The 26,058-nt window shown below is 36.0% G+C and overlaps 1 protein-coding gene across 3 annotated transcripts in view; it reads left to right on the plus strand.

The window, feature by feature from the left end:
* The window catches only part of IBTK (inhibitor of Bruton tyrosine kinase), a 55,274-nt gene that overhangs the window by 17,280 nt on the left and 11,936 nt on the right, over positions 1-26,058 (plus strand). The window contains exons 8-25 of one of the 3 annotated variants that reach the window (XM_050314432.1): positions 1,120-1,300; positions 2,528-2,651; positions 4,825-5,002; positions 6,217-6,394; positions 7,230-7,823; positions 9,171-9,257; positions 10,192-10,274; positions 10,377-10,414; positions 12,471-12,567; positions 12,935-13,036; positions 13,922-14,039; positions 14,712-14,772; positions 15,499-15,626; positions 17,021-17,133; positions 17,760-17,908; positions 18,095-18,258; positions 19,654-19,746; positions 20,888-21,046. In XM_050314432.1, the coding sequence (XP_050170389.1) occupies positions 1,120-1,300; positions 2,528-2,651; positions 4,825-5,002; positions 6,217-6,394; positions 7,230-7,823; positions 9,171-9,257; positions 10,192-10,274; positions 10,377-10,414; positions 12,471-12,567; positions 12,935-13,036; positions 13,922-14,039; positions 14,712-14,772; positions 15,499-15,626; positions 17,021-17,133; positions 17,760-17,908; positions 18,095-18,258; positions 19,654-19,746; positions 20,888-21,046 (2,647 nt within the window). The remainder of the gene's footprint in view (positions 1-1,119; positions 1,301-2,527; positions 2,652-4,824; positions 5,003-6,216; positions 6,395-7,229; positions 7,824-9,170; positions 9,258-10,191; positions 10,275-10,376; positions 10,415-12,470; positions 12,568-12,934; positions 13,037-13,921; positions 14,040-14,711; positions 14,773-15,498; positions 15,627-17,020; positions 17,134-17,759; positions 17,909-18,094; positions 18,259-19,653; positions 19,747-20,887; positions 21,047-26,058) is intronic. The other 2 variants (XM_050314434.1, XM_050314433.1) reach the window with 2 other exon arrangements.

Consider the following 26,058-nt stretch of genomic DNA (forward strand, 5'->3'; position numbering starts at 1 on the left):
TTTTGATAAACAGGTATTGCAGTATTGGTTTGGATTTGCATTTTTGCAGTCCTGTATCTGTGTGCAAACAAAACTGTTTAGCTAGCTCTGATGCTTACAGTTAATCTGCATCACCTCTGGCCTCAGGTTCCAACACCTTTTGTGTTTCTATTTAAGGTTTAAGAGGTATGTGAAAAAACTTGTCTTTGTCAGAGAAGTATTTTACAGTGAATGTCTCTTTGTTTTTGCAGGTTTTTTTTCATATACACCCATCATATAAGTTGCTTTTGTGGTTGCTTGTGTTGTTGGGATTATTCTGGTTAACACACATCCCAGTGCAGTACCACAGAGACAATAAGTGAATTGTAAATGGTATAGTTGTGTCAGCTGGGCACGTTGATAGACCTGTGGTGGTAAACCTTACCTGTTTAAGGTGTTTGAGCATAGCCCTACAGTGTCATAAGGTAGTGTTGCTTCCAGCTATAGAGGTAACTCTGCTGCTTGTTCCTGGATATTTGTACCCTGCTCTGTTCAGTGATGCAGACCTAAGTGCCCTTCAATTATGTCCTGCACACAAAGCAGGGTTATGTTATATATGAGATTCTTGTTGTTAGGTTCCTTGTCCCAGCAGAGCAACAATGGCCTATTTTTTTTTTTTTTAATGTTTCCAGAGATCTTGCATTACAGCTGCAACTTTGTCTATTTCATGTAACTGCTGCCTTCATGCTTATGTACACTTCGAGTAATTTTTCTGACAAACTTTTTTGGTATCTTCCAGTGGCTGAAATAATCAGTAGTTTATGCCAGTGTTACGGTATTTCTACTGTACTGAACTGTAATATGATCACATAAATATTATTTTTTTGGAATCAAAGCAGTACAACCGCATTAAATAGCTTCCTAGTGGAATATGCCTTCATTTTTATGTATCAAATCTTGAGTGTTTTCTGGTGTGGTGAACTAACAAGTATGTGTGGTGTGTTTTTTACCTGCTTGAAGTATTTTGAAGATGAATTATCCGGCTACCTAAAAAATATTTTAGAGTTTAAGGTTTATTTAAAGTAGTGTAGGAAAGTATCCTTTAAATGTACAATGTGTAGAATAGTAACTAATGTTTTGGGGATGTGTTTGTATTTTTAGGTTATCTGCTGGATCCTAATGGAGAAAAATCTGTAACTGCACCTCGTCAAGTTTCTGCTCTACACCATAAAGACATCTCTCTGTCCTTGGTCTCTGCAAGTGATGGTGCTACAGTATGTGTTACTGAAAGAGGAGATATTTATTTACTTGCAGACTATCAGTGCAAGAAGATAGCTTCAAAGTATGTGTTACTTCTCTTAATTTGTCGTGAAAAACAACAGGTGAAGATTACACCGTAGTTGTATACTTGAAAGATTTTTAAAGATTTTTGTGCAGATAATACAGTGGTCCCCTGTGTTTTCTTCATTTGCAGTTCCTTTATATGAACTAGGGCTATCATTTTTGTTTGTTTCTTTATTTGTATGTGTTATGACATGAGGCTTAGGTGCCACTTGCTGTTTACCTAAGGTATTTAAAAAAAAAATTAAGAGGAAATAGTTTGTGCTGTAAGTTTAAAAACTTTGAAACTGGTGTTTTTATTTCCTCTGTTAGCCTGGCTTTGTATGAATGCATCTTGGTAGGGGCATTGAAGATCTGCTATTCTATTTATATATGTTGTTATGATTTTGAACCAGTAATTTGGGGTCTGAATTTCATAATTAATGTGTGGATAAAGTATGTTATGAAGAATAATTTCAGTTGTAAGAGGGCCCTTATGACACCATCTGGTCCATATGCTAAAACCTGCATGTAAAACCAGTTGAAGAAACTGGATCCTTGACTCGTAAATTTGGGTAATTATTTGATCCTGTTCTCTCTTACTTAGTTTGCAATAACAGACTAGAATTGATTAGATTTGTTGATATTAGATTTTGCCCAGCTAACTCCCAGCTAGGTTCACAGCTTCATTTCAAATGCTGACAGTATTTACTGACATATGATAGCTTAATGATTAGTTTATATTTATATAGTTATTCATTTCTACATGGCTGTAAGTGAAGGTGCTGGCACTTGTAGAAACTTATTACAACATGCTATGCTCTTATACTAAGAAACTGAGAAGAGATAAGGAGTATAGTTTTGATGCACTAAATGCCAAAATGTACCAAACTCCTGAAAAATAACTGGCTGGGATAAGATAGGTGCTTTAATACAAACAGCTAAGTAGATTTTTTACTCATGGAATTTGGTGAAGACCTGTAGATACAATGTGACTTACTTAAAAACAAAACAAAAATTATGGTCTGCTAATAGCAGTAGTAGTAGTAGAATACTATTATAGTAGTAATAGAATACTTCTAGCAGTTATGTTAATAGTACCAATGGGGCAAAACTAAACATAAGTAATTTTTCAGTGTCACTGCCTCAACTATATTTTTTTACTGCTTCTCAAAAAAAAATAACTGTTACAGAAATAACATAAGTACACAATAGAGAAATACTAATTTAACCTTTTGTGTTCTTTTAGACAGCTGAACCTTAAAAAAGTTCTTGTCAGTGGGGGATATTTGGAATATAAGGTAGATACCCAGCATCTTAAAGAAAATGGGGGTCAGAAGATTTGCGTTCTGGCGCTGGATGAAGCTGGAAGAGTAAGTTGTGTCCCTGGAAATCATATAGCATACTGATTAATCAAACTTTAAACATAAGACAGGACAAAATCATGGCTAGAAAATATCCAATTCATTTCTGTAGAGCTGCTGGTGATTTTTTTTTTTTGTGAAGAGCTATAGGAAGACTGCCCAAGTAATGTACAGTACTTTACTTTTAAATCTGTGAACATCTAATTGGACATCTAATGGACAGCTTTTCAGTGAAGATGTAAACTCCTTTGCTTTTACATGCATAAGTGATTACATAGCGTACGTGTTCTAGTTTTTAATGTTTTGCTGTTTTGTTCTTTTCCTGCCATCTCTCATCCCACCTGCTCCAGGCGTGTTTACACCTTTCAGAAGTATTTTAAGAAGTAGTCTCTGCACTTGAAGTTTTAGAGCTTTTGCTGAAATGCTGCTGTTCAGTAGATGAAATATCCCTTTTATTGTTGAAATGTTGCACCTAAACCTAGTGAATAGTTTAGTATTTATAGTTAAATGTAGGCACTGTGTTGTCTTAAAACTGGAATGCTGTGGTGGATTTATTACTTTCTTCCCATAATGAAGTACCAGTTTACAGGACTTTTCAGAATCTCTGCTCTTTGAGAGAGTTAAGCCTTCAGTGCCATCTAGTGGTGTTTACAGAAAATTTTTCTTACTGAAATGCCTTCTTAAAGAATGTTTAAAACTGATCTTGTATCTCAAAATAAGGGAACTATGTGAGTATTTCCTTTTCTTTCCTTGCCTTTGACTGAATAATATTTTGAGATGACCTTATTTGTTCATTAGGTCAGTATAGTATTTGTGCATGTGAGGTTTAGCCTCTACCATCTATAGTATTGGTAGTGCCCTTTTAACATCTTTGGGACACTGCTTTAGCAGTAAGAAACTCCTTTATCTTCCTGCATCAGTGGGTCTATGTCAATGTACATTTCATACTGAGAAGTGCTGGGATCTTTAGTGCGTCTAGGCATTATAAATTATTGAGTAAGGAGAGAGTTGTGATCTTAATACTTCTGTTTCCTTTAATCAGTGCTTCCTGGTCTGGCTTGATTGTACTTTCTTTACAGAAGTACTGTTTAACCTAGAAAAGAGAGGGCTCAAGGGGGACCTTATCATTGTATACCTGAAGGAAGATGTAAAGAAGATAGAGACAGGCTCTTTTCAGTGGTGCCCAGTGACACAAACAGAGGGAGTAGGCACAAACTGAAATAAAGGAGGCTCTGTCTGAATATGAGGAAGCACTTTTCTCACTGTGATGGTGATCCATCATTATCACAGGTTGCCAATGAAGGTTGTGAAATCACCATCCTTGGAAATATTCAAAAGCTGTCTACACGTGTTCCCTAGTAGCTGGTTCTGGGTGGTTCTGTTTGAACTAGACAACCTCCAGAGATCCCTTTCAACCTCAGCCATTCTGGGATTCTGTAGGGCTCGAGGGATGGGAAAGGAAATAGGATACTTGGGTTCTTTTGTCCTCTCCTTTTGTAGGTGTTAACAGACCTGTGCAAGCCCTTGAGTGGGAGAGGATGAAAGTCTGACTTTAATGCTGTTAATGCCATGTCTGGGCTTTACCTTGCTTGCAACCATTTCTTTATGTTTGCTTCCCTGACATGTTCAGTTTACCTTGTTGGGGACTTGCTGTGCATGCAGTGTTTCACATTCCTGTCGAATATTTTGAAGTTTGTGTTTGGTTGTGGTCTTCATTACAATACCTTGACTAGTATGGAGAAATCTAAGATTTTAATTAACAGGAAATGGCTTAAATTTTTGGTGTGCTAACTTTGAATTTTGTCTGATTTATAAGCAAACCAGTTAGGCAAATCTATAAATTAAGAACTAGATAAAACATGTTTCTTGACTTGATGACGCCTTTTGCTGTCCTTGTTGATGTGTCAGTAAAACCTGTACTATAGGTTACTGCCATGAAGATATTTGAATACTCAGAGAAACTTTTCAAAAGCCCTTGATATCACAATAAATTTTCCCTGTTTTACTTGTGGGTTCTTTGATGCTCATAACACTTTATTCTAAAATCTTGAAGAATGTCTTTCTTCTTTTATATGCAACTTTGAGATGGTATGTTCTTGTGTTTAAAAAAGTAATGTGTAATATGTAACAGCTTTTATAGGATATAAAGATTTCTCCTTTCTCTAAAACGTTTACATTGTAGGTGTTCTGCTGGAAGTCATCTAACAACTCCATGAAGCAGTGTCGTTGGGTGTATGGCCGGCAAGTCTTCATGTCTGATGTTGCTTTAAATGGGAACGAAATAATGTTTGTCACACAGGATGGTGAAGCCTTTACAGGGAAGTGGCTGGAAGAAGGGAAAAAAGTCTCAGAAAAAAAAGGTTAGCTATGATTTCTTAATGACTTTTAAGTGCTTTAAATCAATATAAAAATTTAATCGAATCTTTACAGTCTAACCATATTATGTGGTGAGTTTGTTCTTTCCTCTGTGACTGATGGTTGTTAGTATTGACTGCTACTCTACACTTTCCTTGGTAATACTAAGATTTACTTATTTTGCAGCCTTCAGTTAAACCTTAGGTGGAGATTTCTGGGAGGAAAAGTACTTCTGAAGAGTAATAGGAGCACAAGGTTCTAGTGCAACGATCTTGTCACGTATTAGATAAGGAGTCCTAAGAGAATTGACATCAAACCAAAGAAGGAGCATGTTCTTGATTGCACCGCTAAGTCTGTGAAACCTTATTGTGTTTCCCAGACCCTTACCTGGGCAGTATGCAGGATCCAGAGCAATTTCCTCCTTACTAACTTGGCTCATATTGCTGAGAGTAGGTCCTGTTGGTTTGTTTTGATGCAAGGAAGATACCTGTCTACTGCGGGACAAGATTTTATTTGAAACTGTCAGCTCTTTTTCAGAGATGTATTTGAACTTTACGACTGTGTGTTGCAGTTTTACTTCCTTTGATACTGAGATTCTGTCTTTAGTTTTCAGTCCATTTTTACATTCTTTCACAGTAAAAATCTTTCCTCTGTTTCTTAATTCAGAGTTGCACACTCAATTGCTACTTTCTTTTGTAGCACATAGCACAGAAGCACCAAATGCATCTCCTTTTTACTGTTTGTCCTGGTGCTGATATGTGTCTGTAGGCACTCTTTTTTATGCTTATTGCTATTATTTTTTGTAATTTTTAATGTCTTCAAGAAAACTTCAGAATCCACACCTTTTGACAAAATGAATGCCAAGTTAATCACACACAATCACACATACACAGAATCCTCAAGGTTGGAAGAGACCTTCAAGATTATCTAGTGCAACCGTCAACCTGGCACCACCATAATCACCTCTAAACTATGTTCTCAGGTGCCTCTTGAACATTTCCACTGAGGATGACTCCACCAACTCCCTGAGCAACTTCTGATGCCTAACCACGCTCTCAGTGAAAATTTTTTTCTAATGTCTAATCTGAACCTAATGTCTAATCTTATTCAATGACTCCATCAATGGACATACAAAAGTCAGTCTTGCCTTTTTGTTGTATTAGTTGCATTTTAATTTTCAGGATCTTTCTATGATTTGTATTCAATTTTTTTTTTTTAGCAGAACTTGTCTCAAGCCTTCAGAATTCTTCATATGATGTGTCTTGTGAACATGATGCAAACAGTGTGTATGAAAGAATTCGACTTCAGAAGCTAACTTTTGTACACCGAGCTGTCAGTATTGCCACTGACCCTAGTGGCTGCAATTTTGCTGTGTTACAGTCAGATCCTAAAACCAGGTACATTTAAAACACCAACGGTAATGTTTCGCTTTTTTGTGTGTGTGATTGCAATTGAATCATTCTTTTCCAAACCATTTTTTGGCTCATACAGAAGTCACAGTAGATGTGGTTATCCATACCATTAGAGGATAGCACTTGTTAGTAGCTATGTTGAAGTTACTCAAAAGCCTCAGCTTGCATATTTGCATAATTTGTATAGACAGGGTTGTTTTTATCTAAGATGTTTAAGGCAAGCGTTTGCCCTGCATTTCCTAATACACTCTGGTTTCTAAATAACTGTAGAAATTCACCCCTTCAGTAATCAGTAATCACCTCCTAAATAAAAGTGAAAAGTGAATTTGTACTTGTTCAAAGAAAAATGTATAAAGTAAAATAAATAAGTAGAGTACTGAACCATGTTTCTTATACTCTCACAATAGTTTCCAGTATATCTGATAAATAGCTAAATGTTAGGGTTTTTTTTTCCATATTGCTTTGGTTTGTAATATGAAATACCGCAAACATTTTTTTTGTTTTCTTGTTGGAAAAATGAGATGAAGATAGGATAGTTCTGATAATATATATTTACTGGGTACATTGTAAAGGCTAAATACCATATTTGATATTCTAAAGCTAGGCAGGTCTTACATGTGTGGTTTAATTGCCTAAATACCATATTATTAGTTATTTTTGCAAAGAATAGGACAAGAAGTGTTGAGTAGTGCAGCAATGTAAGAAAAAACCTGAACAAACCAAATGGAAACAACCTCCTCCTCTTCATCAAACAAACTATGTAAAATTTCATGAAACTTGTAGATTTTGTGTTTTTTAAATGTATTTCATTTTATTCCAGTCTCTATGAAATTCCAAGTGTGTCATTATCAAGTTTTGGAATGGATTTTGGCAAACTGTTAGATGAAACGGATGAAATGGACAGCATCCATGATGTGACTTTTCAGATTGGCACAAGAACGTACCCCGTGCACAAATACATCTTGGCTGTACGCTCTGACTTCTTCAGGAAACTGTTTGTTTCCAGTGACAACCAGCTAGACACTCCAGACATCTACCGTAAAGATGAAGATGCTGTTGGATGTGATCTTTATGTAATAGAGAAAGTTCATCCAGATCTGTTTGCGTACCTCCTGCAGTTCATATACACTGATACTTGTGATCTTCTGACTCATGGTTATAAACCAAAAATCCCAAATAAAGAAAAATCAGACGAATATCAAGATACTTTAATTTCTAATCTGAGCAAAATGAGTTTTGATGAAAATGTTAATGGAAAGTCTGCATTTGAGATTTATAGAAATAACCAAGTGCAAGTTATGAATGAAAAACAGAAAAGCAAATCTAAAAAAGGCAGAGCTGGTGAAGAAGCTAACCTCATTAAAATGTTGCAAAGTGCAGCAAAGAAATTTGGACTCAGCAATTTAAGTGTAAGGTAGGTGAAAGGAAATTATATATTTATATTATATATATATAAATTTTATATTATAGCAAACTTCATGAAGTGTTTTTGTGTAAGCTGATTTAACTTTAGTTATGACAATAATGCAAGTTAAGACACTGATGTTAGAGCAAAAATTGGGAGGAAATGGTGAGGCGATGCTGCTTAGGAAGCGGGCATTGGTTGGCAGGTAGTGAGCTATTGCATCGTGTATCAATTGTTTTGTGTTTGCTAATTCTTTTACCGTTATTATTAATATTTTTCATTACTTTTATGCCTTATTAAAACTGTCTATCTCAACCCACAAATTTTACTATTTTTTCCCTGTTTCTCTCCCCCGTCCCACTGGTGGGTGGTGGGGAGGAGAGTGAGTGAGCAACTGTGTTGTAGTTACCTGCCAGCCAAGTTAAACCATGACAGTATCTTTTAAGGCATGAGCTCTATGGAATTTGATATCTGATACAAATCATGTGACTTTCCAGAATGGCTGTTTTAAAACATCAGTACTTGTTTTGTTAGAGACAGCTGATCCAACTGAGTTTTAGATTGATTAACTTCTGTACTGTGGTCCATAGTCTAGCAGTTTTTCCACAGACAGCAAACATATTTTGTGTAAAAACAACACAAAGCAAAACTGAATTCTTGTTTAACTGTTGTTAATTTTATGTCACATGGTGAAACAAATGAAGTTGAGACCAAGTCTCTCTGTAGGACATTATTACACAGTTGTCTGGGGTTTCTTTTCTGCATTTGTCCTTTCAAAAGACGGAATGAGCTTTTTCAGGACAGTTTCACTGTAATTTTTGCATACAGAACAAAGATGAGATACTACTGCTAGAACTATGCTCCTGAGTAAAATTTCCATGGTAAAGCACTTTGCCTTTGGAAGTGTGTTACTTTGTAATGCAGCAGCAGTACTCCTGTGTCTTTACCATCCCATTCATAAGTCTCTCTGATGAATTAGGATGCTAAAAATACCTGTGCTGAAGTGTGCATCTCTTCTAAACTGCTGTTTTTGCTCAGATAACTGACTGGTAGCAGTATTATGTATTATTTGTGCATTTTTGACCCTGCGGTGTGGGACTTCGACCTTAACTATACAATATAGCTTTCACCTAAGATAACAAATAAGATAGCTAAGATTTGGAAAGAGTGTCAGTTATATTTTACATCTACAGTGAAGACTTTGAAATAACAACTGGCCCTTTCTAGTTTTCTATGATGAATAATTTTGATTAGTTTTCTTATTCACAGTATGAGGTGTTACTTGGTGAAACTGTTCTTAATGGTTTGAACTGTATACTAATTGTATTGCTTATTACTAATGTTAATGATTTGCAGGTTGGATGGAGTCAGGTTAGAAAATGGAAAAATTATTGTTGTCAACAAGAAGAATGGGAACAAACCAAAATTAAATCAGAAGAAATGGTAATTTTTTTAAATCAAGCTTCTCCTACCCCCATCATCTTCCTCTTACGCCGTCTCTTTTTCTGTTAAATGCAGGCTAGGGTTGGTCAGGAGTATTTTAACTTCGGGTGTACACTTGTCTCTTTCACAATATCTTGTGTTTGGAATGCTTATAGATGCTTTGTAGATGCTTATAGACTGATCTCTAAATTAGTAATCTGGCATAGATTATGTGTGGTATATTTTTGTTTCTTTTTATTGTACCTCAGTGTGTTCTGTGGGTTAACTGTGTCATAGAATGCTAATGTCAGGAGAAGTGTTGTGGGTAATTCAGTCAAAAGCAAATTGACATCTGTAAATGTGCTTGCTGTGACATTAAGACTATACAGATTGGAAATAAGCAAATGGATAATATTTTTTCTAATTTGCTTTTGAGCAAAGTGATATTTGTTTCTTAATTCATTGATGTGATTGAGTTATTTATACCCAAAGTCTTGAATAGTCTTATTTACATAAAAACAACAGTATTTACAGTAAAAACAACATTGCATAAAAGTAACTTCTTAACAGAATTTGGATTATTGAGCTCTTAAAATGCATCATGAAAGCCTATAGTAACTACTGATATAAAAGAAATCTGTAACTTAACGTAGATCATTTAAGATTGACTAAAGTTAGCCGTAATTAATTTATTTGGTCATATCAGGAACTGATGTTGTTTTGAAGGAATTACTTCAGATAGAATTTTGAGAGCTTGAGTTTGGAAAAAAAATTCTCTCTGAAAACGATTGTGCTTGTACTTTTGGGTTCATTTTCTGTGATATTATTAAAGTTCAGGTGTGTTTTATTTCAAAGAATAAATCCTAACTTGCTAAAGTTAGCATTTATTTGTAGAGTTTACAACTTGTAGATCTTCTGAATAGTCACAGTTTTGGTCCTATTAAATATCTTCTAGTTCATACCTCTGCGATGTGACCCTGAAATCTTTAGATGGAAAGGAATTCCCGTGTCATAAGTGTGTACTTTGTGCAAGACTTGGTATGTGTGTGTATTTTTATATATATTTATATAATATAAGTCATATTGTCTGTTTTAACTGTCATTTTGTTGCATCTTGAACTGAAATGCCTTTCTTTACAGATTATTTTCACAGCATGTTAAGCAGCTCATGGATTGAGGTAAGCTTGCCAAAAACATGTGTGGTGGTATGCTTTTTTTTGCATCAAATAAGTGAGAGCTTTTCAGATTTTTCCCATAGTAGCATAACCTAAATAATAAGGAAAGGGAAAGGCTGGATTCTTGGATCTTGTTTACAAGAAAAAAACCCACAAATCACAGTTTTTGTTACTCTACATTTATGCTATTGACACTGTGTATTAAATGAGAGTAATAATGTTATGGAGAGGAGCCCCTGGTGGTCCAGTGGTAAAGGCGCCGCGCTGTCACCGCGGAGACCCGGGTTCGATTCCCGGTCAGGGCCACTCCCGGGCAGGTGGAGCTCGTTAACCCTTAAAAGGCAATCCACCTACGTCCTAAGGACCTCGCTGCCACCGTCCAAGCTCGCTTGGCCCCGGCAGATGAACCTTAGGATTAAAGGGTGGGCTCAGTTCCGCGCACACTGTGTCTCACCTAAAAAATCCAATGCGCAGGCTGGAAGGTGGAAAGACCTTCCCCGGATCTTCGCTCGCGAAGACTGGCCATTATTATAAATAATGTTATACTGTATATCAAGGGAAATTAAAGTATTACTTTTGTTTTAGAGGTTTAGTTTGAGCTATTTCATGGATTTGTAAGAAGTACTGGACTTACGTGATACTGCTTTGGATGAATTTTCATTTTCTTTCTGTAAAAAATCTTTAAATAGTATGCAGTTTGGAATAGCATGTCATGTAGTGAGTGCAAGATAAAACAGGATCAAGAGTCAATGTATAGAACTTTCAGTTGACTTCAGCTGTTTAATGAAATAGAGGATATCAAGGACTATTCTATTTAGTCATCAACTGCTGCTTCAAAAGGTGTAGATCTTTTACTTGTTATGGTTCCTATTTGCTGGCTGTATCTCAATACCCTGGTTGTTCCTGGACATTGTAATTTCACTAAATACCTCTGTTTAAATATATGAATACTATTGACAATGTTTATGGAAAGAGAGGAGAGGTGTAAGTGGAGAATTATTTTTCTGAGGCTGAAAGCTAAAGCAGCGTGCAGGAGTTTTTGCAGTTTCATAGCTTGATGGCAATATGTAAATCTAAGAACCTGGTAAAGTACTGACAGTTCTCTTCTGCTGCGAAACAGAACCTCACCTCTGAGTTACTTTGCTGCCTTTTCCTCAGTCAGCCCCAAGGAAACAAATTGTAACACTGTGAGACAAATGATGGATTTAAGGCATTTTTTTGAAGTGTTGAATGTCCATTTGTATAATTGATTTCTATATCAATTTTATGTAGTTTGTAAGTTACCTATTATTTCATAAATTAATATAAATCAACCTAAATTAATAAGTAAATATCAAGTGCTCTAGATGTTGTATAAAAATCTTAATGTCTGTAAGAGGTTTTTAAAATTTAGGTGGAAAATATGTCATTACTAGTAGCTTGTTCTAAAGCAAAATAAGTATTTTAGTATGAAGTTTTACTTCAGTGCCACTTGAAATAAACCAAAGTTGTTAAGCAGTGATGCTGCATAAAAGTGAATGGGGACACATGATTTACTGGCTAGTGTTTGCTCATAGAAAAACTTTACCTTACTGGTTAGGATGGTCCTTCAAATGGAGGGTTTGATGTGGACCTTGTTTTCAGAGGGATTAACAGTAATGACAAGTTTAATTCTGTTCTTGCTTGGGAACTTGTGATTTCACTAGAGCTTTTGACCTTGAAAGGAGAGCAGTTCAGTAGTTGCGTAGGGGATTCCTGTAGTTCTGCTTTTAGACAATTATGTGTAAAGTAATATAATCAAAGAGGATTGTTAGGGAAGATGATCAAAGTGATGAAACACTGAACTGTTTCATGTAGTCAGAAATTTGGGCAGATTTTAGTTGCTCTGCTACAATCCATTCTTGAGAAACTTAAACAGATTTTGTACAAATGCTTAAAGGATTGTTTAACTTTGAAAATGTGACCCTCGGTCTGAGTCATTTGCTAAACATAATCTCTGTCTTAATTTTGTATTTTATTCCAACTACTCAGCTTCTCTTACCCTTTTTTTTTTTTCTTTTTTTTTTTTTAATACTTTTAGGCTACCTGTTGTTCAGCTCTGGAAATGCCAATCCATTCTGATATACTACAGATAATTGTGGATTACCTGTATACAGATGAAGCTCTTGCCATAAAAGGTGCAATTAACATATTTTCAACTGTAGCTCTTGCAATTTTTGTATTTTTAAAATAGAAATTCAATACTTAACATGCTTGTGCTGAAGTTATATGTAAAAAAACTCCCAATTTTTGTGACTCCTGCTTAAGAGTGTGAGTTTATAGCTGTACCCCAGGCTTCTTTTCTTTCGCAATTTTCCTCTTCCCTCCTGTTGCTTAAAAAAATTGACTGTTAGTTCTCTTCCAAGCTATTCCTTGTGCTATGAAAATCCCACCAAAATTTGCAAAGCCATTGTATTTGTCCCTTGGTAAAATCTCGTTGGAGCTGTCTGTGTGATAGTTGCCTTTGGTTTACCCACAGTGTTTACATGGTGCTTTGTTTTCCAGATTCTCAAAATGTGGAATTCATATGTAACGTTCTGGTGGTAGCAGACCAACTTCTTATATCCAGACTCAAAGAAATCTGTGAAGTAGCCATTGCAGAAAAACGTGAGTTCTTAAGCCTGTATTATAAAGGGTTAGAGAATAAAAAATAGGGAGTTTAGAGGTTCTTACCTTTCTCAGCACAGAATTATTTGCTTATATCCCTTTGCACTGATTACGTTTTGTTATTCATTGCACAGCTAACAGTTGCATCTTTACTCTGAGCAATGTTCTAGGTTAGCATGATCTTCCATTCCTTATGCATCGTCTTCATCTCATGCTCTTTAATAAAAGAAAAAAGAAAGTAAAAAAAAAGGCAAAAACTAACTGCCTCCCCAACATTATTTCATTGAATTCAAACATCTTCTCTTTAAATACAAAATTAATTATATGTTTCTGTTTCTATCCTTGTATTTAGTTCTACTAGTTCTGTTGTTTGTTTGATACAGTGCTGTTTCTATATGTCTCTTCTAGAAAACACTGTGTTTTTGCATAACTTGATATTTTTGCTTGGCTTTTTTACTGACTTCCATTTCACTCCTCTCCCCTGGCCCTGATCCCTGCCTCTCTCCCCCTGCCTTGCTCCCCTCTCCTACTCATTATCCCTTCACCCCTCTTATTTTTTCTTCCTCCCTACCAAATTAGAACGTTTGGAACTTTAAGAACTATTTATGCTATATATGAAACTTGCTATTTTTAGGTTTTTTCCCCTTTATTTTGAACTGCTGAGTTTCAATATATTTCTGTAAATTAGCCATTGCATTCAAACTGCTACAAAGTTACATGGGGCTTGCTATAGTTTATGGCCATTTTGAACATTAGCATTTTTCTAGGAATGAAGAAATATATATGTTTCAATTACTAGATCATGCTGGACAATAAGTCTTAAAAAAACTGCTGCTTGATAATACAGCAAATTATCTAATTTAGTTTGTTGTTTCTTCTCTGCAGTTACCTTAAAGAATGCTGCCGAGCTGTTGGAGTTCTCAGCCATGTATAATGCTGAACAGCTAAAATTGTCCTGCTTACAGTTCATAGGACTCAATATGGCAGCTTTGCTTGAAGCAAGGTTAGTAGGAATGACAATGTATTCATGTATTAGCTGTTAAATTTAAACAAAAGGCTCAAAAAGGCAAAAGGATTGGAAGAACTAATACTGGCAGTTAAATGTTAAAGTGCAACTGAATACTACAAGTTTAAAGGTAGGTTTATTTTTGCCACAGAGGGAGAGAAAAACTAGTTAAATATCTGTACATCCTGTAGCAGTTCTATAGTACACAACCATACGTTATGTATGTTACCATCTGCCACAAAGAGCCTGAATTAAGTGGAAAAACTCTCTTGAATTTAGGGGTGTTGGGTTGAGTTTTATAGGAGAATTTACATAGACTTGGAGTGTTTAGATACACATCAGGAAAACTTGAAAATATGCAAAAATAGAGAAAGTAATGACCAGTTCATGGCAACTTAACTATATAGGTCTGTTTTGGCTCTGACCTTAAATAAAACTGAGTGGAAATGTTGTGTGTTTAATCCTACCTTACAACAAAGGCATTGATTAGTTTATATTTTGTGTTCAGTTTCTTCCTTGTGACTCTGACCACCATGAATAGGTGGTAATGCCTGTAGGTGACATTCATCCAAAATGTTAGTTTGAATTTTCCACTATTGTGATTTTTATTTTTTTAATAAACTGCTAAGATACAGTTGGGTTTTTTTTTGGTGGTTTTTTTTTTTTTAGGACTCTGGATGTCTTAAGTGATGATGTTGTGAAGGATCTTTCTGTTTATTACAGGAAAATGGTAAGTTATACAACTTGAGTGTAAACTGATTAGGTTTAAAATGAGAATAGATGAGTTATTAATACATACCTGCAGGGTCTGTGGATGACAGGCTAAATGTGAAACATCTGACTCAAAAGGTGAGGTTGGCTGCTGCAATTATCACTCTTAAGAAGCTCATATTTTGTTACTCACTAGCTACTGCTGCAACAGTATTGTGTCTTTAGAATTAATGAATTATACACATTAAATGTATTAATGTTCTATAATTAACAATTATTGCATGAAAAAGCATAAACAAAACCTATGGAAAGGAGCATCAGCTACTTGGAAGAAAGGAGAAAAAAAGAAAATTATACTTCTCTAGTGTAAAGTTCAGGGTGATTGATAGATCTTAAAATCAGTAAGAAGAATAATGTGAAAGTTGAGCTTTAATGCAAAGGTGAAAACCAAGGCACATTATAGTCCAGTATCTTTTAATTGTAAAAGATAAATGTTTTCAAAACCTTGAAGCATATTTTGTCAGGAGTTATAGACAGGTGAAACAGGCATTTCAAGTCTATCAAAATAGTTCTCCTGTTTTGCTTAAAGATATAACCTAAGTTTATAAGCTTGTTAAATAATTAATTACTTGATCTGTGAGAGCGTTTTAAGTGACAGTCAGTTTTGGTCTTTTTACAAGAGATCATATATTTTGGCAGCATATAACTTAAGAGAAACTTAATGTAATGGCTTTTACAACTACAGATTCCGGCAATGGTCAGGAGAGTAATTACCCCATATCCAGATGGGCCTGACATAAGTTCTTTTGAGCCTGAAGATGGAGAGAATTTTGTCTTTTTGAGGGAAGAAATGAATACAGAACAAAATTCTCAGTAAGTATCTGTTTTTCATCAGTATTTTTAACTAGATGAACTGTGTGTATTAAATACCTATTTTCATGGTGCCTGACTCCCTTTAGGTTCAGAATTGAAATATTAAGAAATGGAGATTTCAAAGAAAATCCTTCAGTATTTAAAAATATAATAAACCTGCAGCAGAGCACTTCTTTCAATTTATAAGTTGCGTATGAGTAAAGGTTGTAAAACAAGCATTCACAATAATGTTTGGGAGTTGTACATGTGAGGAAAGTATCTGTGTATGTGTGAGACCAAATCTGGAGTTTGTTGAACTTCACTGAATTAGGAGAAATCAAAAGAGAAAAAACCAGACTTTAACATAATGTATAGATCTCTTTGGAAATTTGCGATAATCTGCGTTTCTTAATATTTACAGAATTGTTAAGTGAAATATGAAGTTTTGTAGGCGATAGGATTGCTTGGTAGCAGGCTTCCAAATAGTGAGATACAATGTCAACCTGTGCAGATGAAACCTCACCTACATTACTGCGTATGGTTCTGAGCACTTGTGTCAGGAAAAACTGTGCTAAATGAATTAGATAGAACTAGTAGATCAAGGGAACTGAGAGGCTATTTTGTATTAAACTTCAAGCCATTCAGGATTTTTAAGGGCTAGGTGATAGATGGCCTTTAGGGAATTGGGCAGTCCAAGAGCTGAAAAATAACAAACCCAGGCATTGGAAGTTAGTGATGCAGAATTGAATAAGTAGCTGTACAGTTGTTCCACAAAAAGCTTCTTAAATAAACTTTTTGAAATAGCGTACTGTAGCTGTGATTCATATAACTCTTGTTTTATTCCACTCTTCCTAATAGCATATATGGAACACATGACATTTAGGTAACATGACCCTATACCTGCTTTATTGTAAAATCAGTACTATTGTGCTGGCAATGTTTGTGTTGGCGAAAAATGAGACCAACTGTGGAGTTTACTGAACTTCACTAATTCAGGAGAAATCAAGAGAGAAAAAAGTGGAGACTTGTATGTAATTTGCTTTATGTCCATTGCTGTGCAGGTTTAATCTGACCTAGGTGGCAGTGCCAGTCTGTGCAGCAGCTGTATCTTCCACTGTCTCAAGCAGAAGTCTTTGCACAGTGTAATAGTCCGGAGACTAGATCTAGATTGAAAAGAATTTTTTCTTTTCCTCATGGATTCTTTTTCTCTCCCCAAATAATTTATGAAATAGTTGTGCCAGTGCATAAGCAGAGCAGGAACAAGGGGCTATTGCCAGCTGGTGGGACCGGGTACTACTGCTTGAAGTATAATGGCTGTTGGTGACTGAAAAACTTGACACTGACACAGGTAGTTCTGAGCCTCAGTGTCTGTGGCTTAACGCATTTGGGGTTGTTTGTTTGTTTGTTTTTAATAGGGAAGCTCTTTTCAAAAAAGCAAAAAATAAGGCAAAAAAGAAGCCACGAAAACGATCTGACAGCTCTGGAGGATATAATCTCTCAGATATTATTCAGAGTCCAGCCTCTACAGGTCAGTGGGAAAGAGATTCGTTTCAGGTATAAAAACAGAACATAAAGTATAATATGCAGTGCAATTTCTGTACTTTAGTAAGGAAATCTTCGATTATTTCTATTGTAGTGAACAACATACTTGAATGTGAATAGTGAATTCTTAAGATTAAGGGTTTTTTGAAAGGACATTTGTCATTTTAATCTTGTACCAAAGTTCAAATACAAGCACGTATTTTATCAAATAAAGATGATGAACACTTTTCCTTATGTGGTTTTAGTAAGTGGAACATTTCTACTAGTGTGTTGTGGGTTGTTTGTTTTTTTCTGGAATATAAAAGATAAATTAGTCACTTTTTATTGAAAAGATGGTAAAAACTTCATTTTCAAAGAAAAAGTGTCAATGTTACTTCTTAAAACTGTATATTGTGAGACAGAGAAAAAACTGGGACTAATATTATTCTGAAAAAAATACTTAAGGTAGTCTAAAATTTACTTCTACTTATTACAGCCTAGTATTCTGGACTAGGTAAACTTCTGGTTATTTTGTGTTCATCATATAGAGTGAATAATTTTTGGGGTTTTTTTAACCATTGTTTAGTCTGGCTCTTATGACTTAGTAATTCTACTATCTTTTCTTATTTCTAGGCTCAGTAAAACTGGATAAAACTAACTCTGTAGAATCGCTTCCAGAACTCCTAACATCTGACTCTGAAGGTAGTTATGCAGGAGTGGGTAGTCCCAGAGACTTGCAGTCGCCTGACTTCATGAGAGGATTTCATCCAGAGAGGACTGAGGTTGGATTAGCAATGTATTTGTTTGTGTTTATCTAGTTCATCAAAGCCAGAGTTTGCATTTTGGAGTCTTTCTGCAAAGTTGTTGTACTTAAAGTGGAGTAGACAACTTTAAGTAGTTTGTTTGATTAAGCAAATAAAAATTAGTGTTTGTAGCATTTATTCAACAATTTTCTGCTTGGTTTTTAGATGAAAGACAAAGCATGTGCTCAGGGAATGAAACCCTCTCAACCTAATAAGGAGATGAAGTCATACAAGGGAGCATCAGCATTGAAACAGTCTGTTCCACAGTCCATTCCCAGTGCCAGACACAACTCTGCAGGCTCTCCCCATTGGGTAGCAACCAGTTTCAGGTGGAGTAATACTTACAATCACTGTTCTACACTTGGTAGTGAATGCTAATAGTATTCTCTTCAGACTGAAAAGCTGTCTGCTCTTCAAAGCAATCATATGTTACTTGACATGTGAACTCAAGATTTTGGTAGTTTAATAAAAGTGGTACACTTTTTAATTATTATTTGAGAAAAGCAGTGCTACTTTCCTAAAATGCGAATTTCCGACACTTTTCCCAGGCTTCGTGGGTTTGTGGCTGATGGGCTTTGTTAATACAGATGATAAAGCTGTAGAAATTAAAGTTGCAACTCTGAAGTGTATCATGAGCAGAGTGAATCTATGTTTGTCTCACTATTTCTACTCTATGCAGAGAGGAAAACACATCCCTCAACCAAGTCTTTGGTCTTTAGACTAACTGGAAGAAGCTTGACCCTCATCTTCTATCTTGGGGTTCTTTGTGATCATTTTCTAGAGGGTTGTACGGAAGGGGAACAAACCATAAGACTTTGTTGTAATGTCACTGTGCCTTTATGTATTTCTCTTGTACTATTTCTTAACTTTTTCCAATATTGCTGGCATGATGTCAAGAGAAAAGCAGGCAGCACTGCTGTGTATATTGTTTAAAGGGTTCATGCTATAGTGTATTTTGTTAAAATACTGTGGAGAAGCAGTATTTCAAGTAAGCAAGTAACAGGGGTTAATTCACGAGTTAGTCTGTGGCAGTTGGGTTATGTAGGGAGAGATGGAGGAACTGCTGCTTATATTTCATTTCAAAGCAGGTCCTTGGATGTGGTTGTAACACATCTTAGTTTACAGATGCTTTTAAGTACACAGGTCTTAATTTATAGTTTTATGTAAAACATGAAAATGTCTAGGTTTAATTCATACTCATTCCTTTGGAAGTTTAAAATTAGGTCATTTATGAAAGAAAGACTGATTCCTCAAGTTTGAGAATGTCACTGATGTTTGTACAGAGCTCTGACTGCAAAGACTGTTCTGTTTATCATGTGAAATAGTTTCAATCCTGTTCTTCAAAGAAAGATCTAATTCAACCTTCATGAAAGAGCTGTGACCAGTGCCCCTCTATTACTTAGCATGAGCATTTGACTACTAAATAAGTATCTTGGATTTAGGCATCTAATTTTTTTAGAGTAATCATAGTTCACATCTTTTTGTTTCATAGTATAATGAGTCTTGAAAGTATTTTTATAGTGTGTTCTTAAATATGTATATATTTATAAAAGTTTTGTCAGAAACATTTTATTTGAGGTTTGCCATAATTGAGGAAACAGACATAAATTATACAACTGGTTACCAGTCTTATGTATGATTTAGAGGATTTCAGTGAAGGTTGGAACTGTGGAATGTAAGTAAAAATCAGTGCCTTGTAAGGTAACTTTTTATTTTTCATTTAGCCCTGCCAGCCCTCCTGCTATGGATCTGAGAACCATCATGGAAATTGAAGAAAGTATGCAGAAATGTGGAACCATGCCAAAGGCAAATTCAGGGTTGGTAAAAAACCAAAATCTATAAAAAAAAAAGTGTGATAGGCTGGGTTATTATGAATTTACTTAGTGGTTTAGGCAGTTCAGAGTTTAAAAAAAGCAGGAGAAAAGCTGTCCTATTTGGTTTTAAACAGCTTTGTTTACTTCAGTTCATTATACTGTTTTTCTGTGGGCATGCGAAATTTATCCCTTTATTTTACTCTAGTCTTGTTTTGTCAGCTGCTGCAAAAGAGCTAATTAACTAGTATCTTAAATAAGTGGCCTGCTCTGCTGAGTCTTTCTATTTCTAACCAAAAAGAATTAATTCTTCTCCCTAGGACTTCGGAAATTACTTGTGGATGAGTACTATAATTGTTAATTCTTGTCTTGCATCTGGTGACCTCCTCCAGCGCTCATGTCTTGATATTGACAGTTCTTCCTCAGGCAGAAACAGTGGTAGTTCCTGCTTGGAGAAGCATCCCCAAAGACACAGGGAGATAAATGTACTTTTTTTTTTTTTTCACAAGGCAGTGTATTAAACCTAGTGGTTTTTAACTGGCAACATATGGAAGAGAACTGGAGATGACTCTTGGGTCCTTTTGAGATGTGGCATTCTTGTAAAGGAGAGTTAGGACAGTAGTAATGGAGTAGCCTGATAAAGGGTTGTGTGCTAAATGGATTCAGAAGCTGCAAACAAAACAGCCGAGGCTGAAGAATCCAAATAACTTAGAAAAGAAAATTATTGCAAATAGGAGAAATGGCTATATGCTGTTATATACCTTTTTTTAATCCATGAATATTTTTTGTTTAAGGGAGCTAAGACAACAGTCTCTAAAAAAATCATAAAATTAGAAAATGATAGTTTTCATCTAGTGGTAGTCTATCTCTTTGGAGACCTGATTCCTACTCTGCATGTTTTCATTTACAGACATCTACGTGAAGAGTAGTTTTATGATGCTTTTCTTTCTGTCACTCTTGATATTAATTGATCCTCTTTCTGCTTCCCAGCCTTCTGAGCCCTCCCTTCCTTGCCTTTTCGGCACTCTAAACAAAGTATTTTGATCCAGGAAAGAAGTAGTTCTCAGTTTAATTTACAGGATTAAAGGTGAGTCATTTCAAAGGACTTTGATCTTACATCTTCTCTCCTTGCAATATCCATTCACAGCAGAATGGTGTCCCATGGAACCAAGCTTTCTCAGAAGCAAAGGAAAATGATTGCCCTGGCAGCAAAAGATAATGGATCAATCAGTAGCAGCATGGAGCCTACCACTCTAGTAACTACACCACCCCCACCTACAAAAGTTGCAAAACTAGGGAATGCATGGTATGTTATAAATCAAATATCAATTATTTTTCCTTGGAGGGTTTTGATGTTGAAATAGCCTCTTAAAAGCAGACTGAACTGTTTGTGTCTACATTTGGTAGTAATCTAGAAATTCTAAGTGGATAGAGAAATGCAGTGGTTGCAGTTTAACAGTTCTTTGAAATATTTCTATATGAGTCAGAAGACTGCATCCCATCTGGTGCTTTCCTGTGTATGATTTGGTATTTGCAGATGGTATCCAAGTAAAGCATAGAAGGCTGAGCACAAACTCTGAAACTTAGGAAGGAAGGATTTACTGAAAAACATTATGAATGGTGGGTTTTTTTCTGTCAAAAACATGAAGAAAAATGTTAACCCTTCCTGGGGGAAAGGTCTGCAGTGACTTTGAAGTAGAGCAAAATGGACTGAAATTAGAGATAACAAAGTTATCTAGGTGTCTTACAGCTGGAGGGAGTGTTGGATGCTTCTAAAAATCTTTATGGTGGAAGGATGCATAATGGGTTTAAAGTGACTTTTGTTGATTACACACAATTAAAGTGTTCAAGTTAATATCATGGAATATCAAGAATAGAAAAATAGTTTTTCATCTGTTCAATGAACAAGGTTTATAACTGATGAGATGCTAGCCCAACTCATGTTTTGTTCTTCGTTGCTATTGGATAAAAGCATAAATGCAAAATATAAAAGTTGCAAGGTATGTAAATTTAGTGTGTTTAATTCTTAAAGGAAAAATACCTATTTGCACACGCTTAGCTTGAAGTAAATGTTGGGCAGTTCTCCAGTTTTCCCTGTTCAAGAAGCTCTAGACTTTCATTGCAAGTTACTTCTGTTACTCTGGAAGAACTGTTATTCCCCTCTCTTTATAGCTTACTTGTTTGTACCTCAGTGGGAACAAAGGTAGCTGCATACCCACCACAGTCACTATTTTAAATGAAGCCTTTTTGTTATACAATTTAGCTGTTTTAAATGCTATTGGAGTAGTTTGCCTTTTGTGTTGGATGGATTTCAAAGTAAAATAGCTTTCTGTCTTTCAAAGGGTATGTTTAGTTTCCACAGTCATCTCCCTCTTGTGTCTTTTGGCTCTCTTTCCTTTGATCATTTATATGAATTGGGTGCTCCTTTAGAAATAACAGTAGTAAGCATCTGCTGGAATCTTTGCCTTTCTGCTATGCTCCTGCAAGTTCAAAACAGACAAGTAACTTGTTAGCTGTTTAATGAAGAGGATGAAGAGTATGAAGAGGAAAAAAAAATCACATGGCTAGCTGGCTGAGGAAAAGGTGGGCTGCTTCTTGGTGATAATCCCTTCTTGAAAGGTGTTCTGTGTCAAAAAGTTTAGGGCAATATCTAGAACTGCTTGCTTCTCTGCTTGATTTCATGTATCTGTTACCTCATTTCTCTATTTTGGATGGATGCTAATCTGATCAGCACCTTGAGTTTGAAGTGTCTTTAGATTTATTTGAGATTCCACAGAGGTTTGTTGGTATGCTATTATCTTAAGACCATAGTAATAACAGTAATATCCTGGAACACAACAATGGTAATATAGAACTGGTGTTCAATATATTTGTCAGTAATGTATGGGAAAAATATGGTTCTAGTTATGACACCAGAACAAGATTTGCTTCTCTACTGGACATTCAGCCTTACGGTTAAAAGGCTTTAGTATCTTATGGGGTCTGTCAAGGATCATGTCAGTCTGATCTGAAATGGACAGCTGTTTGGTAAATTCAAGGTAGTGTGGCATGATGTGTCCTTCAGGTAGTGATTCTGATAGTGATGACTGGGATTCCTCCAAGAGTCAGTGAAAACAGGGATGAGGAGTCTTCTCTAGGCATTTGTATCTCATGGATTGATTATTACTAAAAAAAAATAGTTACATCCATGTTTTTCTAGTGTCCAGCTTACAAGCTATAGAGGGATGTTACTACAGTAGCTATTTACAAAAATAAATTGCCTAAGATGACCTGGTTTTAAAATACCTTGCACTCAATATTTCAAGTGATTCTAGGAAAAGGTTGAATTCAATTATTTTGATTTCTCCCAGGCAAGCAGCAGTAGGACAAGAGGGCACAATCTTAAGCTGTACCAGGGGAAGTTTAGGTTGGATATTAGGAAGAAATTTTTTACGGAGAGAATAATCAGACTTTGGAATGGGCTGCCCAGGGAGGTGGTGGATTCACCGTCCCTGAAGGTTTTTAAGATGAGACTGAACGTGGCACTGAGTGCCATGGTCTAGTAACCACAGCAGTGTTGGATCAGGGACTGGACTTGATGATCTCAGAGGTCTTTTTCAACCTGGTTGATTCTGTGATTCTATGATTTTTACAAGCAAGACTTAGATATCTGTCTCTTATCAATTTATTTTCATCCATGAACGCCTAATACTTAAAATTTAAGGTCTCATTTGCTCCCTCAGTCCCCAAAAGTTATTCTGATATAATATTGGTGAAAACCCACAAATTTGTCTTAAAGTAGAAAGAGAATGAGTTGCTTTGCATGTAATGATTCAGACTCTTCCTGACCTCTGAACAGTAATTGAAGACCTTCACAGTAGGAGATTTGCAAGATTTGTCTTCTGAAGTCTATTGAGCCAGAGGAATTTTAGTCCTTAAAACTAGTTCTCTCAAATGCTCTGAAGAACATACTGCCTGCTTTACACTAGTGATTCCGCAGATCAAGCAGCACCCTAGTTATTTGCCTTAGCTAATGGAGGTGTCACAGGGCAGTTACAGCTCTGAGGCTTAAAATGTGCTTGGAGAGGCTGACAATTGAATCACATCTTGATGAGCACAGGGAACACTGACTTATTCAGTCCTTTATTATATTAAAAAAGTAATACTCCATCTACATTTTCAATCTTGTTACTAATGTAATTATGTATAAAGGCAATGAAATATAAAAGTTCTAAAAAATAAATACAGTAAAATTGTTTCTAGAAATAAAAGGAGAGCAAAGGAGAATCTCCATCCTTTCTCGGATGCGGATGGGAACACAGTGGCAAAGGATGAAGAAGAGCCTGAGATACTTAATGCCTTCTTTGCCTCACTCTTTAATAGTAAGACCAGTCATTCTCCATGTGCCCAGCCCCTTGAGCTGGAAGATGGGCATGGGGGGAGCAGAAAGAAGCCCCCATAACCCAAGGGTAAATGGTCAGTGACGTGCAACACCACTTAGACACACACGGGTCCGTGGGGCTGGATGGGATCCACCCAGGGGTACTGAGTGAGCTGGTGGAGGTGATCACTGAGCCACTTCCCATCGTTTACCAGCAACCCTGGCTAACCGGGGAGGTCCCAGACAACTGGAGATTAGCCAGTGTGACGCCCATCTACAAGAACAATCAGAAGGAGAAGGTGGGAAACTACAGGCCTGTCGGCCTGAGTTCATCTCCAGGGAAGGTCATGGAGCAGATCATCCTGGTTAATGAAGGGCAGGTCCTGCCTGAATAGTTTCTCTTTATTCATTCTGCTCATCTACTCTCTGACAGATAATTCTTTACATATTTTATGTTATTTAATTTTAAACTACCAACTGCCTATAAACTGTTCCTTGCATTTAAAAAGCAAATATGGACTGATTTTGGAATACCTTTAGAAAACTGTGTCCAAAAAATATATTGTGCTCTTAAGGTTCTGATTAAAGAGTTTTTGAGAAGAGCTGGGCTCTACTGTGTTACACAAACCATGTTAAGTGGAAAGGCTAGGGTATATTTCGGGAGGATGGAATCCAATCTAATGCTCATGTGGTCTCCATGCATGATTCTGTACGTTCTTCTCCTGTGTTGCTCTGGCTGCTGTTCTGGAAAATGCTGATAGCTCAAGAGTTCAAGCAAAGAACAGTGGGAGCTGGATGAATATTTAAAATTAGCTCTAGCTGCTGGAATAAACTTTAAGCTGCTTTAGGCAAGCAGTAAAGTATTTGATTGCCCCTGATAGTTTCTCTTAAGTATTTTTGTATGTAAGGTAGAATGATGTGTTACTCATCTGCTCTAATATTATATTTGCCAAGTTATAGCCTGTAAATTCACAGTGGACTATTAGAGTGCATCTGTCAATAGACTGAGCTTTCTACACATGCAGTATAGTCAGAGCCATAGAACCTGTGTTCCAGTGAAATCAGATAATCTTGGATGTGCAGTGAGTGCACTTGCCAGAAGGGTGGGGGACCTTCTGGCTCTTTTTTGGTTGACTGAAAGTCAGAATCTGTCATACACAATGCCTACCTTTTCCAACAAAAAAACCCTCCAGCTTCATAGTTTTTGTGGAAACTGAACCTATGTTTCCTCCCTTGAAGAAAAGTGAAAATTAGAAGGGAAAAAAAAAATAAATACTTTGAAAGAATCTCCAAAGTTAACTAGGTGTTGACTTTATTAGTTCTCCAAACCTACTTTGATTGAGGGAGGCGGGGTATTACTTTTTTGTTTTGGGGCTTTTTTAAGATCAGGAGAACCTCTTGCTTTTCAAGACTGGAGGCATAAAGAAAATTGAAGTCTCTTTTGAGAATTAACCATTGTATATTTTAATGTCTAGGTTGTCAGTTTGACAATATTCCAGCTTATACCGAAACATCAACAGCTGTTTTGGAACTTAATGCTTTGAAGTTTTGCACTTACAGTTTAGGGAAACTTAGTCATATTCCACTTTTTAAAAAAAAATTGCATAAATTAGTTTTTCTAATTTTACAAATTAGATCAAAATGACAATGAATCAGACAGGACAGGCTGAAATTTGGAGTTGTTACTGTTTGAAAAATTTTGTACCAGTTTAAGACAAATGATTTTAAGCCAAGAGTAATTGTTTTGGGTACGTTCACAAACTGGGAATGACACAGTTGATTTTCTGGGGGGGAGGTTGTTTTGGGTGTTGTTTGGTTTTTTTTCTCTGTTGCAATACATTTTTGATTGCAGTGCAGAATTTTCGTGAAAATGGGTAGGCTACTTAAAATGTTAGTAGCAGAAGAAGCTTCTATGGCAGCAGATCATATGGACCATCTGCCTACTTGGTGTAATAGGT

Source organism: Myiozetetes cayanensis, unplaced genomic scaffold, assembly GCF_022539395.1.
Source record: "Myiozetetes cayanensis isolate MyiCay16 unplaced genomic scaffold, myiCay2020 scf2-11, whole genome shotgun sequence".
NCBI lineage: Eukaryota > Metazoa > Chordata > Aves > Passeriformes > Tyrannidae > Myiozetetes > Myiozetetes cayanensis.